At 24.6% G+C, this 16,346-nt stretch overlaps 2 protein-coding genes across 3 annotated transcripts; one reads left to right on the top strand and one right to left on the bottom strand.

Moving 5' to 3' along the window:
• Positions 1–315: 315 nt before the first annotated feature.
• Positions 316–6,832, top strand: LOC126896596 (myotubularin-related protein 2). Of its 2 annotated transcripts, XM_050669529.1 has the most exons (12): positions 316–441; positions 1,688–1,849; positions 2,153–2,242; positions 2,303–2,506; positions 3,969–4,229; positions 4,318–4,634; positions 4,699–4,829; positions 4,893–5,068; positions 5,130–5,237; positions 5,298–5,482; positions 5,647–5,842; positions 6,433–6,832. In XM_050669529.1, exons 2-12 carry the CDS (start codon positions 1,763–1,765, stop codon positions 6,577–6,579), a joined length of 1,902 nt encoding a protein of 633 aa, XP_050525486.1. In that variant the 5' UTR covers positions 316–441; positions 1,688–1,762; the 3' UTR covers positions 6,580–6,832. The 2 variants fall into 2 exon arrangements, with proteins under 2 accessions (XP_050525486.1, XP_050525485.1); XM_050669528.1 differs by lacking the exon at positions 316–441 and having other exon boundaries at positions 1,585–1,849.
• A 6,232-nt stretch (positions 6,833–13,064) lies between these two features.
• Positions 13,065–15,723, bottom strand: LOC126896617 (uncharacterized). The gene is made up of 5 exons (XM_050669558.1): positions 15,056–15,723; positions 14,792–14,951; positions 14,255–14,562; positions 13,677–13,769; positions 13,065–13,493 (listed from the first exon to the last, which is right to left on the bottom strand). The coding sequence occupies exons 1-5, from the start codon at positions 15,095–15,097 to the stop codon at positions 13,431–13,433; spliced, it is 666 nt and encodes a 221-aa protein (XP_050525515.1). The 5' UTR covers positions 15,098–15,723; the 3' UTR covers positions 13,065–13,430.
• Positions 15,724–16,346: the final 623 nt, after the last annotated feature.

Raw genomic sequence — 16,346 nt, 5'->3', positions numbered from 1 at the left:
TTATAATGCTATAACTTATTGAAAAGTGTATTGATCAATATAATTTTTTTATGGGAAATACTATTTTTTAATAATCCCTTTTTCATTCGACATACTTTATCTTAATCAGGATATTAATAAGGAACTAGCAGTTTATGAAGCTTTTGGAATAATCCACCAATTTTTTAAAATTAAACACTATCTAAAGATTTGCATCGAAGCGTTTTTTTTTGATAGTGATTTTAATCACTGTCAGATATCATTATACTTGATCCAACTATGCCACGTCACCACTGTGCCGCGACCCCCCTGTGCTGGGTTTTATTTAATTGACTTAATTATTGGAATGACACAAAATTTGGCATACATCATGAAATTATTAAAAATTTTAGGAGAGATGATTTTTGTTTCAGATAAATTAGAATTAGGTCAGTTTATAGCCAAAAAATTAAGTCGTAAATCGTAAGTTTTTGATCCATAATTATTGTTTTGAAAACTTTTTTACTTAAAATTACCATAATTTTTAAAAAAAATAGATAAATTAATAAAAAAAAAATTTTAAATACTGTAGGTATTTCCCTTTAAGTAATTTTTTTTTTAAATCTAACCCTTTACCTGATCACAAGTGAGAGTGCTTCAAAGTAACAAATTTACATGAAATTAACATTTTCAACTTAAAATTGGAATTTTATATTATTTATTTTAATATTATGAAGTACTTATACTATAAATATTTTAAATGAATTTATATAGTTTGTAAATTGATAAAAACTATTGATGGGTTTTTTATCAGATGAGAATATCTGGATCTTTAATATTTGATTAATTGTAACAATATAAATAAATAAGTCAATTTTTTTAATTAAAATATAATTTTATAAAATAACTCGTAATGCTTGCATTGAAATCCTCTATTAATTTTTCGCCTCTTACGGCAGAATAGTTAACAACTTTTGACTGTTTAATGATTAATTTTCCCTATTGGTACCCACTTGAGTTAACCCACTGAGAAAGGTTCACAACAAAAAATGTATTTATTTTTATTTGAACTTAAGTCTCGTCGTTCACGGTTATACCTTCATTATGTAAGAATGAAAAAATTGATATCAAATTTTTTAGTGTTAATAAAAATATTTTTCATATCTAGCTATAAATTGAAGGTAGCTTCCTCCCAACCCTTAATCCTGGATATGCCACAGGTCACGAGGCAAATTTCCTTATAACACTTTATCAAATTTATCCATGCATTAATTTTAAAATTTGTATTTATTTATCACAAAAAAAGTAAAAAAATAATTAATTCAAAACTTATGAATACTTAAGTATTCAATGCAGACAAAAAAGGTCATCACAATTAATATTTATTATAAAATTATAAAAAAAATTTGTTTACCTCCCTCCCCTAGTAATATAATTTTTTGGGAGTGCAAGATTGATTTGTGCCTATACATCCAAAAAAAAAATTTATTAATTTATTAATAACAGCTATAAAATGATGCAGAGTATGTTATTTAAATTATTTTGGGGAAAAGTGATAACAATCAAAATTATATGATTAGTGATCACAGAATAAAGATATGTTAACTTAATGATAACTGGAAAATTAATAATTATTCAATAGTCTATGTATTTCGGATTAAATAAAATAAATGAGTTTTAATCAATTAATAACTCATTTAGTTATCAACTAGTTCATTATCTTGTATAGTTAAAAATTTACTCAAAACGTTGTAAATTTTTCATCGAAAATGAAAACGCATAAATAATCTTTTTTCTTTTGGCTATGGAATCAAATTATAAATTTCAAAATATGAGTTCCGATTCAGATTCTAAATCAAGTTCATTAAATTCAAAAATCGAACAAGAATCAGTAAGTTAAGCTAATATTTTAAGTAGTTATATAGAACATTTTCATATTTATATATAGTAAAAAAAAAAAAATAAAAATTTGTCAGTTAATTATATTATAGTCAAACTGTTTCATACCAAATTTTAACTTTGATTATTACATCATTTTTAGTAAAACGAGTTATGTATAATAAACTATTTTTATTTGTTTTAATCTATAGTTAATTATTTATTTCTAATATTGTCTTAAAGACTATATGTTTTTCTATTATCATATAATCAACATTATACTATCATATTAGTTTATGTCTTTTTTTTATTTTAGCGATCAAATTCTCCTATTAAAAGCCATCAATCTAATAGTTCAACAACTAATGAAAATGCTTTTATTGGAGAAATTAAATTAAAAAATAAGGTAAATTGAATGTTTTGTTTACTGTTTCATAATTACTAATCATTTAATTACTTTTGTAAGGTTTCAGATATAACCGTTTCTAATCGCTCAGATGATCCTCCACTACTACCAGGTGAAAAAGTTCAGGGTGTAGCTAGAGATGTCACATATCTATGTCCATTTAGTGGTCCAGCTAGAGGTTGGCTTTCTGTAACCAATTATAAACTTTACTTTAAAAGTTTAGATCGTGATACTCAGTTAATAATTGAAGTACCATTAGGAGTAGTTAGTATATTTCTTTTTTAAATATATTTACAATTATAAATGATCAAATTTATATATATATATATATATATATATATATATATATATATATATAAGATAATCGGTTTATCATAAACCACTCAATTACTCACAAAATAAATACAATATTGAGAAAAAAAATGTTGGTTTGTTTAGTTACATATATTTTCTAATGTATCGGCCATAAATTATTTTTAAGTATCATATCTTTATAACATATAGGGATGTCAGCTTTATTTTTTCAAATGACAAATTGCTAATGTAATAAATAATGATATTATTTGAGAAAATGACTGGTCTAGAACAATTTTTGACCAGTATTTTGAAAGTTATTATATGAGGTGAAATATTGTTTAAAAATAACATTTTGTTATTTTTATCATTAGTCATTTTGCGGCAATACATTTCTTTCCACCTATGTATAAATTATAATATATGTTAATAACTTACTATACTGGTCCAACAGTTATTATTGACTAGTCTATTTTATCTATTTTATAAGCTAGTTAAATATGTATATTGCCATGTAAATAATAAAGTTGATTACCCTACATGTTATATGGGATAATTCTAAAAATTAATTAATAGTTAATAAGTCAAGAAATATATGTAACAAAAAAATACCAAAACATATTTATTTAGAAGGGGGAACAGGTGATTCAAAACAAATAGAAGATTTTTTTTGAAAAAAATCTAAAATATGTGTTAACAAAAGTTATGAACAAAAATAATGTCGTTTTATAGTACCTTATTCATAAACATTTTTTGTACCCCACCCATTATAAATTTCTAAATATGCCACTGTTTGTCATTATTGTATTTATTTTGAGAGTAATTGAGTGGCTTATGATACCACCCCAATCACATTCTATATATCTGTGTATTTAGATACACGCTAAAATTTTTTAGAATAGCTAAAGAAAAAATTTCATAATTTTATGATAAATATTATTTATGATGACCTTTATTTTGATCAAAATCTTTCTCAAAGTAACATTTTAGTTAATAAAATTTGGTAATCACATGAATGTCTCTTAAGCCTCATACTCCTTGTATGAGGCTTAATGAGGCTCCTCTTCCCATAATATACCTTTTATATATTATACTTATTTAATTTTTTAAATAAATTATATAATATCCACGATATATTTACCATCCCTTAATACATGTTAATGATATGATATAAATTATGTAACATGATGTGGTCTTATAAAATAAATTTATCATATTTGAAGCATGGCAGGGCAAAATGATTTAAGTATCAAAAAGTGTTTTTTGGAGAATCAATAAAAACCATTTAATTTTTTTGTAAGAAGCCATTGCCAGCTCTACTTTAAATATTTCTTTTTACAGTTTATAAATAGTTATTGAAATTGAATATTTTTCACAGTATTGCTGTAGATATACAGATTAATAGATTCATTTTAATTATATTTATGATAAGGTTAGTAGAGTTGAAAAAGTTGGCGGTCAATCAAGTCGTGGAGAAAATTCATATGGAATAGAATTATTTTGTAAAGACATGAGAAATTTACGTTTTGGACACAAACAAGAAAATCATTCAAGACGTAATGTGTTTGAAAAACTTCAACAATTTGCATTTCCTCTTTCTCATAATATTCCATTGTTCGCATTTGAATATACTGAAACATTTTCAGAAAATGGTTGGAATGTTTATGAACCTATTGCTGAACTTAAAAGAATGGTAAGAAAATAATAGAGTTGAAAAAAATGCACTCATCTTTTAATTTTTCAACAATTTTTAATCTATAAGTATCTAAAATATTTATTAGGGTGTCCCAAATGATACTTGGCATATTACTAAACTAAATGATGGCTATGATCTTTGTGAAACATATCCTGCTATCTTAGCAGTACCAGCTGGAGCAACTGATGAAATAATAAGAAATGCTGCAGCCTTCAGAAGTAGAGGTCGAATACCTGTATTAAGCTGGTTACATTCTGAATCTCAAGCTACTATAACAAGAGCTTCACAGCCTCTTGTCGGTGTTGGAGGTAAACGTTGTCGTGACGATGAGAGATATACACAGCTCATAGTTGATGCAAATGCACAATCTCATAAGCTTTATATAATGGATGCTAGACCTAGGTAATTTTATTTAAATAAGCTATAATAAATATATAAATTTATGTTAAACATTATTGAATTCTAGTGCTAATGCTATAGCTAATAAAGCTAAAGGAGGTGGTTATGAACCTGAAGATGCATATCAAAATGCAGAACTAATATTTTTAGATATTCACAATATTCATGTAATGAGAGAATCTTTGAGAAAATTAAAAGGTAAATTACAGAATTCCTTAATAAAAACTTCCATATATTTTAAATAAATAATTATATTTTAAGAAATTTGTTTCCCAAATATTGATGAAACCAAGTGGCTATCTGGGATTGAATCAACATATTGGTTAAAACATATCAAATGTATTTTAGCTGGCGCTTGTCGTATTGTAGACAAAGTAGAAAATCATAAAACTTCAGTTTTGGTACATTGTTCTGATGGTTGGGATAGAACAGCTCAGGTAATAAATAGTTTTTTTTTTTAATTATACAAATATGTGTTATTAATTTTATTATTTTCAGCTTACTGCTTTAGCAATGTTATTATTAGATCCTTATTATCGAACTATTAAAGGATTTGAAGTTCTTATTGAAAAAGAATGGTTAAGCTTTGGGCATAAATTTCAACATGTCAGTATTAATTATTTATCCTAATTTTCTTTTTATTAACTATAAACTTTTATTTTGTAGAGAATTGGCCATGGCGATGATCACCATTCCGATGCTGATAGGTCTCCTGTTTTCCTTCAGTTTATTGATTGTGTATGGCAAGTCACATGCATGTTTCCAAATGCATTTGAGTTCAATGAGTTATTTTTAATTACTATCATTGATCATTTATACTCTTGTAGATTTGGAACTTTTCTTTATAATAGGTAATTTTATAAAATAAAACATTTATTTTATAAATTTTTATAATTTTTTAAAAGTTTCATCTTTAACTTGATGATATTATTGAAATTTTTGATAAATATGATAAATTATTTAAAATTTATCTAAAAAAATTAAATTATTAAATATTATACCTTTATTTTTATAGTGAAAAAGAAAGGATACAAAAAGATTTGAAACTTAAAACAGTATCACTTTGGTCTTACATAAACAGTGATGAAGACTTATATAAAAACCCTTTATATTGGCCACAACAACATGCATTAGAACCTGTAGCTTCATTACGTTATATCAAAATGTGGAAAGGTCTATATTGCCGTTGGAATCCAAGCATGAGACCTCAGGTTTAAATTTAATTAACTTAAATTATTTTAAACTGATATTTTAGTGAAAATATTTTTATTTTTAAAGTAGTATTTATTTATTTACAGAGTATCTCAGACCAAATTGACAAACTTTTGATTTAATTATCATATTATTGAAATTTCTAAAAAAAATAATTATTGCCTTAGACTAATTTTTTTACTATTTATCACTAATAACTAAAAAAAATTTTTAATTTTATTATAGTTATTTTTTAGCCCTTTTTTAACAAAAAATTTTGATGTATCAATAACAATTTTAGGACATATTAGGGTTTGGTGGTTTATATGTACACTGGTGGAATATATGTACACTAGTACGAACTGTAACCACCCTTACTACATACCCACTCTATGCATTAAAATGCTCAAAATCAACATTTTTTGTAAGAAAATTTCAACAAAATGTAATTGTATCAAAAGTTATAAACATTGTTAGATCTGAGATATCTGTATATATTTATCCATGTGACTTTTTTTTGATGGTTCAATCCTAAATGAATTATTCTTAAGAAAAAACTAATAATTCTATCTGTATTTTTTGCATTAATGCTTAAATTTTCTTTTTATAGGAACCAATTTATCAAAGAACGAGAGAGCTCCTTCATATGAAAACTCATTTAATGAAAATATCGGATGAGTATAAAAGAGAACTAAAACATAAAGCCACTAGAAATAGTTCAACTACAACACGATTAACTTCTCCTATACATATTTAGTTCACTTCAAAATATATTCAGTTATTTAAAATTACGAATAAACACAATATGAATAAATAATTGTGCTTTAATAAAAATATTTAGAACTATTGATTTTGTAAATAATTATTTAGTGTAAGTTATTATTTAAATTTGAAAAAAAATATGTAAACATTTTTTTACAACTAATTGTTATTAGTTTTTATTAATAATTATATATATTTTTTGTTAAACTGTAAAAACATTATGGTCAAAATAATTCTGTGGTAAAACTTTTTACTAGAAAGTACTTTTGAAGTTCATTTATTAAAATATATTTTTTTATTAAGATATTTATATCAATTTATGATCATTGAATTTGACTAGAAGAAAATAAAATGACTTATACAATAATTAAGATGATGTTATTTATATAATTTATTTTTTCAAAACATTTAAATAAAAGTTGACTTTTAATCGATGCTTTTTTGAAATTTAATTTTAGACAATTAGGATTCATGAGGAAGTTGATTCTATTAACTATTTTTAAATAAAATTTGTATACTTTTTGATCAAACATAATCATGACAATTTATACAGAAGTTTTTGATTATAATTGTCTACCAACTAAACCAAATATTAAGCCCATGTATGCATTTACTCAAAATACATTTAAAAAATATTACTTAAACTCCGGATCATTTTGAATCCAACTGCACATTTAACTGATGAGCATAATCATTTTAGATCTTTTCCCTGAAAATAATCCCTTAGCTAAAATTGTATTGAATGTCATTAACAAAATAATTAGTTTAAAAAAATTATTGTGTTATGTTTTATACTTAATCCTCAGTTGATTTCTAGTTGATTTTAAAAACAGTCCTATTAAAATTACCCCAATCCACTACAATAAGCTTTTATGTTAAAATAACTTGACAGATACAAAGATTAAAATGCAGCCTTATTTTGCTAACTTGGTGGAAATATACTTAACCTTTAAATAGAACCTCAAGTAAAGAAGTACAAGAAAACTCCGTCTCCTATCTTTAACGACAATAAAGAAGTATTGTCTTTAAGATTCATTCAAAATTTATATAATTTTATGGATAGATGGAATGCTCAAGATGGTAAAGGGGTAGTATTCCATACCATATTTTTTACAACGTAATTCCTGCCGTTATGTAATTTATATAGACATAAATAATCTAACAATTATCCATGAAATACATCAAAAATTATTTTATTTTTATGAGGAGTGTGGTAAAGTGCATTATAGCCTTAATCGTTATACAAGGTGTTTCTTTTAACAATAGCTACTCAATTTCTCTTAAAATATTAAGATTTTTGAAAAAAAAATTTCGGTTTTTGTTAGTTACATATGATGTATGTATTTTCATTTATGTGTTATAAAATAATTTTTAGGTCCATCCCTAATTTCTTATAGGGCTGTTAATTTAATTTTTTTTAATGATAACTTACATATTAAACTAGCTTATAAAATAAAAAAGATAACAACTTTCGAACCAGTATTTCAGAAATTATAAGCAATTTAATTAAAAAATGGAGAGGAGGGGATGCTGCTATTTTTATCACTAGTAATTTGTCGGTCACACTCTGTCTTCCAACTTGGTATAAAATGAGAATAACTTTCAAAGTATAAAAATAGAGTTAAAACCATATAAAATAAAAGGGAAGAACCTCAAATTATTTTACCAATAAAAGGAAATACATATATAAGAAACAAGAAGTCAAACAATTTTTTTTTTAAAAAACTTCATATTTTAAAAGAAATTGGTGGCTAGTATTAAAAGAATCGCTCTGTATAAATAGGATTAAAAACAGCTCTAATAAAAATAATATTTCACAACTTTATCAAATATTTCAACGTTAGTATATCTTCTTTTTCCTCGCCTTAATCCCAACTACTTGGGGTTTACCACCCTTATTCTAAACTTCCACTTGACAATCTCCCACATCATCTACGCTTAAATCAGCCGTCCTCATATCACATTCAATAACATCTCTCTATCTCTTTTTTGGTCTTCCTCTACCTCTTCTTCCTTCAACATTCATTTTTATAACTGTTCTTACAGCTTCCCATTCCTCTCTCCTCATAACATGACCAAATCATCCCAGTATATTTTCTCTCGCATTATGGTGTAATGTCACGATTGATGCGGGTTCCGGAGATTGCCACGAACTGATGATGCCCCGACATTCATTTACTCCGACACTGTAAAAAAATCCTCCGAATACATTTACTCCGACAACAATTACTACGAATACCTGGTTACAAAAATTTGGATGTTACTACGACGACGAATACTCCGAATAGGACTATTAATTGATTGCTTCGAATGAAATTAGCTCCGAATATCGATTATTCGAGAAATCGNGCTCCGAATATCGATTATTCGCGAAATCGATTAAAAAATTATCAAATTTCGGAGTAGATGAATATCGTAGCAATATATTATCTGATGGAAAAATATAACCCTTATCACTAATTAATAAATATTAATTAATATAATAAAATACCGTTATAATTGATTACTGTCTATTAACGAATAATTATTACAATAAAGATCCCCGAAATGTATCCGACTTTTGATAAAATAGGTACATAAAGGTAACATAACTGGTGTGAGCCCTTAAATTTTTTTTTGGAGGGGAAAGAAGAGCGATTTTAATCTTCAGACGTAAAATCTTTTTTACCTCTCCTTATTAGTGCTTATTTTNCTTTTTTACCTCTCCTTATTAGTGCTTATTATAACATTGTAAGCACATTAATATTATAACATTCAATTAGTTTAGTTAAAAAATATAGAGGTACGTTTTTATGATGATAGTATTCGTTATTAAACAGATGCGTTTATAAAGATATTCGGTATCCCATTCTCTAAAACTATCATTACAATTAGTTTCAAATGAAATCAAACAAAAATATAATTTAATATCATTTCATTGTTCAAAGGTGGGTAACGAAATTAATTCAGTCCAGTTTGGATTTGACCGCAATCTGGAGAGACTTGAGGGGGCTTTGTCTCCTAAAATTCTGCCATAGACTATACCGAAAATGAATTAATTTGTATTTCTTGTTGTATAGAAATATTTTTTTAGATTAGGTAAAAAATTATGTAATAAGAGTTCACNATTAGGTAAAAAATTATGTAATTAGAGTTCCCAAATATTTTGTTGCAATACTCCTACGCTCTAGTCAAATTAAGTAAACACAAGGCAGTTATAAGTTAACAGTGGACAATAGTTTATGATTTATCATAAACTTACAAAAATCTTCTGCTAAGTAAATTGTTTTAAACTTAACTAACTCGATTAAAAATATGCAGTCAATTCATTAAATAATGGTTCAGTTTTATTTCATTTGCATTATGATTATTTGAAGTTTTGTCAAATATACGTATAGAGTTAAATATTTTAATTTATAATCATGATTGATAATCAAACAATTATTCATTTTTTCTCATTAAATGGAAATCAAATATAATAATGTAATATTGAAACTGTACAACTTTTTTTATAGGACATATATATATATATAATTACATTTTTACAAAACATAATACATTACATTACGTGATTTTATTTTGAAAATTAATTTTTATTTTTTTTGGAATATGCTTTCATATTCTAAAAAGTACATATAAAATTAATTCAAATTTTTAAAAAAACTTCATTTTGTATTTATAAAACAATACATTTGTATTTGCAGGATACGCGTTAAGCTAACGAGATGAAAACATTGGCAAAATAATCATCTTTTCGCAGTGTCGGCCTGGCTCAGAAGGCCCTCATTAAATTTAAGATTTTTTTTCTCACTGGACCACTGAGAAAATTGTCCAACAAATTTAATTATTATTAAAAAAAAGAAAGGCTATTCAGATATTTTTTTCAAGGAAATATTAAACTGATTTCAATAATTGTATATTAGATTTTAAACAAAAAGAACTTTAAATAAATAATTTTTTACTCCTTAATATTTTTAACTTTTTTTTGAGCACCACTGGAGATTATAATGGTTTTACTTATAATTTAACATTGATTATAAAACTCATGTCACAAAATTAAATTTTTTTAACGATGAGTTAATATATTTTTAATTTTAGATGACACACAGAATTTTTAAATAAGAAAAAATTAATTCTACTTATATATAACCAAAACTTACTAATTCTTAGCATAACTCATATTAGACTTGTAGCAAAACTTACACAGTTTAATACTATTTTAATTTTTTTTAATATAAGTTAAAAATAATTTTAGTAATTAATTTTCAATTAAAATTGCTGAAAGAAAAATTAATCATACTCTTCTGAGTCTATAAAAACCTATTGGAAGAAACTTCCAGAAAGTAATAAGACTAAAAAAAATGTGTTCAACAATTACTGCATTGAAGTTGGATATACTGTGTTATTTTATACTTAGATATCCTAATGCAGCACAGGAAAAAATCCAGACATCCCCAAGAATGATTTTATATTGTACAAACAATTTTATGTGTTATATTAGTTATTATTTTTTAATATTACACACTTAGGAATTAATCACTAATAAAATTGCACAAGACAATTTTTACAGCACATATTTGTTATAGAAAAATTAGTTTTCAAATGGATCTCTTAGATGTTAAAAAATAAGTTACTGTTAGATAAAATTTTGTGGATCGACTGAAAAAACAGTTTTTTGATTTGATGAAAATATTTTGTAATTATTGGATAATTAAAAAATAAAATTCTCAAAGATAAATATTTGATTGANATTATTGGATAATTAAAAAATAAAATTCTCAAAGATAAATATATATTCTAACAATAGAGAAAACTTTTTCAAAAATGTACATTTGTATTAAACACTATTAATTTTATGTTACTTAATGAATGACTATTATCATTCGAGTATTAATAACATATGTCAAATGTGAGAAATTGTACCAGAAAATAATAAGCAAAATGTATATTATTGTATAATAACTATAGTAGCAAATAAATGCTAATTGAATAGAGCATTTTAATTTAAATTTTACAATATTATTAATAATAATATAATTAATTTAATAATGTAGTGTTTCTGTAGCCACGTGACCCTGACGTTGCAACATATTCGATCAATGCGCCCTATTACTAACAATGCAATCGAAATATAATATAACTTTCGAGCATAATCAAACTATCGATAATGTCGGAGTTTTTACTATCTCATTTTTTAAATTTAATGTCGGAGTAAAATCCGTCATAATTTTGGTAACCTATGAATCAGTTGGTCGGAGTACCAGATGTTCGTAACAATTATTACTTTGTCAAATGTCGGAGCATCATCAGTTCGTGGCAAAGGTGCTCTACTGATTGATGCTACACCTATAATCGCTTTTATATGTTCGTTCCCAACGTTAGTTTATATGTATCAAAATAAAATGTGTTCTTTTGAAATATGTCAGACATAAAATCACTAAATGTCATTGAGGTATAATTTAAAATGGTATAGTTATTAGGACTGTAGAAATTCCTCTTCAACAAAATTTATTGAATAACCTAATTTTTACTAAAAACATATTTTTAAGAAGATTTTAAATAGGATATCAAATATATTATTTGTTATTTAAACACTAAAAAAATGTATTCAGACAGTAATTCCAAGCGGAATTAGAAAATAATTGCAAATATTTTTTTACTCTGCATTATATGGGTTAAATTCTAATAAGCATAAAAAAAATAGCACAGTGGAGACGTAGCATAGTTAGGTCCATTATAGATTTAATCTGACAGTGATTAATTAAAAAAAAAGGTAGATTATCCCAAAAACAACATGATCTTCTATTTCCTTATTTATATCCTGATTACAAGTATTAGAAGTACAAGTATAAGTGTAATATATGAATAACTATTTAATATAGCAATTAAATATAGTATGAATTTTATATATACATATATATATATATATTATATTATATAAGTATATATATAAGCTATAAATCCCTCTAAGATAATAAGTATATAATATTTATTATATAAGCTTTAATTTAAGATATATAAAAGTGTTAGTAAATTACACATCTTAGTAAATATACCTTTTCAGCTTCGCATCGAAGCTAAAAGATTATCTTGACAAAAAATTCAAATATCACTTATTATCCTAGAGGGATTTTGTTAGGGAATCCCCAATCATCCCTCTGGTTATGCCACTGTATTAAGCTTCACCTAACTGTAACTAATTTCTACATAATGCATTAAAAGATTCAGTTAGAGGAAAGATAACATGATTTCTTTATGATTGCCAAACATTTTTTTTAGCTAATAAGCCCTAGATTTGTTGCCTAATTTAAATATTTTGTGGTAACTATTAACTCCATAGGTGTGCATATAGATTGAGATCAAAGTTAGTAAAAACATGTATAAACCTATTTTAGGTAGAGAGTACAAGAAATTCACAAAGCATATTCCATTAAACCTGCATTCAGTTTTTATTTATTAAATTATGATAGCTTTATCTTTTATTTTTGCTTAGCAATTACATTTTTGGTATTTTTTTTTTTTTTAGTATATATTTTTTCCCAAATAATTTTCTGTTTGTTCAAATACTTGGAAGTATTTCTGTGGTAAATACCCATAATATTATTTTTTTTCAGTAATTTATTAAGAAAAAATATTTGTAGCACCATTCATAGTTATATTCAAAATTTTTCCAAAATAATTTTTAAAAGTTATACATCTATTTTATTTATTTATTTTAATAATATTTTTAATTTTTAAGTTGATACAATTTTTTTAAGATCTTTTTCAGTAATAGACATATATTAAAAAAAATAATCATGATGATTCATAAAAAAATTGAATTTGTGTTAAGCTTGAACTTTTTTTAACTTAAATTAATATTTAAAATTAGTTTTCTTCTTTTCCTTTTAATTGATTAATGAATCTTTCTATATCACTTGCGCTGTATTTCTGTAAATATAATTTTAAAAATTAAATTGATTATTTAAATTATTATAATGCACAGTGTTTTAGTAATGACAATAATTATTTTAAAAAAATGTTAATAAAATGATAATTGTATCAAAAGTTATAAGTGTTGTCAGTTAGTACTATAACACTCAATATATATTTTGTGAAATAAATAATACTTACTTGTTTTTTTTGTACTAAACTAGTTAAATTAACAGTATTTATTATTACTTCATTTTTTTGATTCTCATTTATAGAATTATAAATAGATTCATCCTATAATGTAAATATTCTATTAAATACTTTTTATATAATCATAATAGAGGAGACTGGGGCACATTTGAATGTAAATTTGTATTGATTAATAGTACTAGTTGTATTTATTATGTTCAAGTAAAGTAAAGAAGACTAGCCATACTATACCCAACATTTGAGGTTTTTTATGTGAACTTAATTTTAAGTTTGGAAGGTAATTAAAATTTACCTCCCATTTAAATGTGCCCAGTCACCCAAATATTATAATATAATTTAAAACTAAATAATGCACTTTATTCATAGTTTACTTATATGTAGATAAAAAATTATTATTATGCTAATAAACTAAAATGCATTGAAACAAAAATTGATTTTTTATTAATCATTTTATATGAAATTCAAATATATTATGTTTATAATTAGTCACATTTATATAAATATGCTTAGAACTTTTTTGTTAATGATCATTGTCATTCATACTTTCAAATAAAAAAACTATTACTTACATTTTTATCATTCAATAATTGATCTAATGGTTCAGCTTGTTCATCAAAAACCTTGATATCTAATAAACCTTTTTTATTGCCCAAGATACTCTCAAGGAGCAAAACTCTTTCCTCAATTATTTTTAGTCTTTCATAAAAATTTTTATCTAATGGTTTAATATTCATACAAGATTCTAGATTTGTAATTCTTTCATAGATATCAGATTTTGAATTGAGTTCTAGTTGTTTTGAAATTTCATAACCAGTATTACTAGCCGGGTCTAGACCTCCATTGCACTGAGGTCCTGATTCATTGTAAACCCTGCTTACTATAAAATTGATATACAAAACCCAATTTATTTCATTATTTCAGTTACATTCTAGCAACTATCTTTCATACTATAACAACTTAATAAACACGGTATTGAATTTTCAGTCATAAAACATTAAAATTCAAACCGACTTATCAATAATAAAAATTATGAACTAAAAATAAAAAAGTATGAAAAATAGAGGAAAAATATGATCATTTTTAAAGACATAATGGTATAAACATACATTTCACATAACATTCAGATCCCTTTAGGCGTTTAGCTGCCACAGAAGAACTAGTTCTTGCAGAAGAATCGTCTTGATTATAATTGTAATATAGTCTAACATTTCTATCATCACTTTCTTCGCGTTTTCTTTTCATGAAATTTTCAATTCGTTTATTCACCTTAATTAAAAAATAATGTTGTAGAAAACAATACATTTTTAAAAACATAATTATAGTAAAACTATAATCAATTCAATGTATATATGTCTGTGGTTATAACTTACCATAGACATAGATTTAAAAATTTGTACTTCTGAAGGGTCCATCTAAAAACTAAATACATGGGACAACAATCATAGAAAGTTATTTATAAATTTATAAACTAAAACAACCTGAAGAAATAAAATATAAAATAACTATGAATTTATGTTTTATAACAGTTTTTACTCTAAAATCTTAGAAATTATGACTTTATCTCACCAGACTATAGATAACTATTTAATATGATAGAATTATTAATAATTTGTGTGATAACATCTTTAGCCAGTGCAAGTTATTTTGGAATGTTACAAATACTAGTAGTATTTTGTGCTAATACAGTTAAAAGTATCCCTTTACTAAATAAAAAATTCTTCGTGTTTTTTTTTGTCCGATAATTTTTCTCAATTTTAAATCTAACTAAATACCCGAGTTTGGTTCAGAAATCGAAGGCTTCATCATAACATGAATAATTCACACTAAATTATTGTTTTAAACCTTACATTAATTAAATAATGAAAATTCCACTACACAATTAGTTTAAACTACTATCAAACTCATATTAATTATTTTTAAAGTATAAAATTATTGAGAAATGCGTTTGTTTGGGGCGTCCAAACTTAATGTAATAACATTCATGAAATAACAGGGACCTCGCATCTCCTACCACTGTGGTTGTTTCAAAAATTATTGCTATATCAGTATTTTCGGAACCATAGACAAGTATACTATGTTCAGAACATAAGGGTCATATGACACTCATATCTTTTCTGTAATTATGCCAATAAGTCTTAATATTCTTTATTCACTTAAGTTCAAAATTTTAAAAACAGTCTATTTTATCATTATTTGTTGGAATACGACTTGATTAAATTTTTAAAACATCTTAAATACTATTTTAAGTTGACATAATTTACTGTTGTTATAATAAAATTTAAGATTAATTTTTGAGCTAAAAAAAAAATTTGACAATAACAAAAAACTATTATTTAATTTTTGGGTGGTGGGTAAATTATAAAAATAAAAACCAAACGAACCGTCATATTTTACTGATCTCGGCACCATAAGTATAATAAAAACAGCACCTAACTGGAACAATCATTAGGTTATAGTATCCTTTTAAGATTTAATTTAAGTAAGGTAGATCTTTTTTAGTAAAATCTTATTTTAGTGGTGTAAGCAGTATTTTTTCAAAAGCGCTGCTACAATATGTATACATACAAGTACCTTATTCTTTTTTAATTGAAGCTAAGATATAATAATAATAAATAATATTAACCAGGAGTGATCAACTTTTGTTGTATAATAGTTTAATAT

The sequence above is a fragment of the Daktulosphaira vitifoliae genome, unplaced genomic scaffold (assembly GCF_025091365.1).
Source record: "Daktulosphaira vitifoliae isolate Bord-2020 unplaced genomic scaffold, ASM2509136v1 Scaffold_1, whole genome shotgun sequence".
Taxonomy (NCBI): domain Eukaryota; kingdom Metazoa; phylum Arthropoda; class Insecta; order Hemiptera; family Phylloxeridae; genus Daktulosphaira; species Daktulosphaira vitifoliae.
Note: the sequence above shows the minus strand (reverse complement) of the source record. Positions and strands in the feature narration are given on the sequence as shown.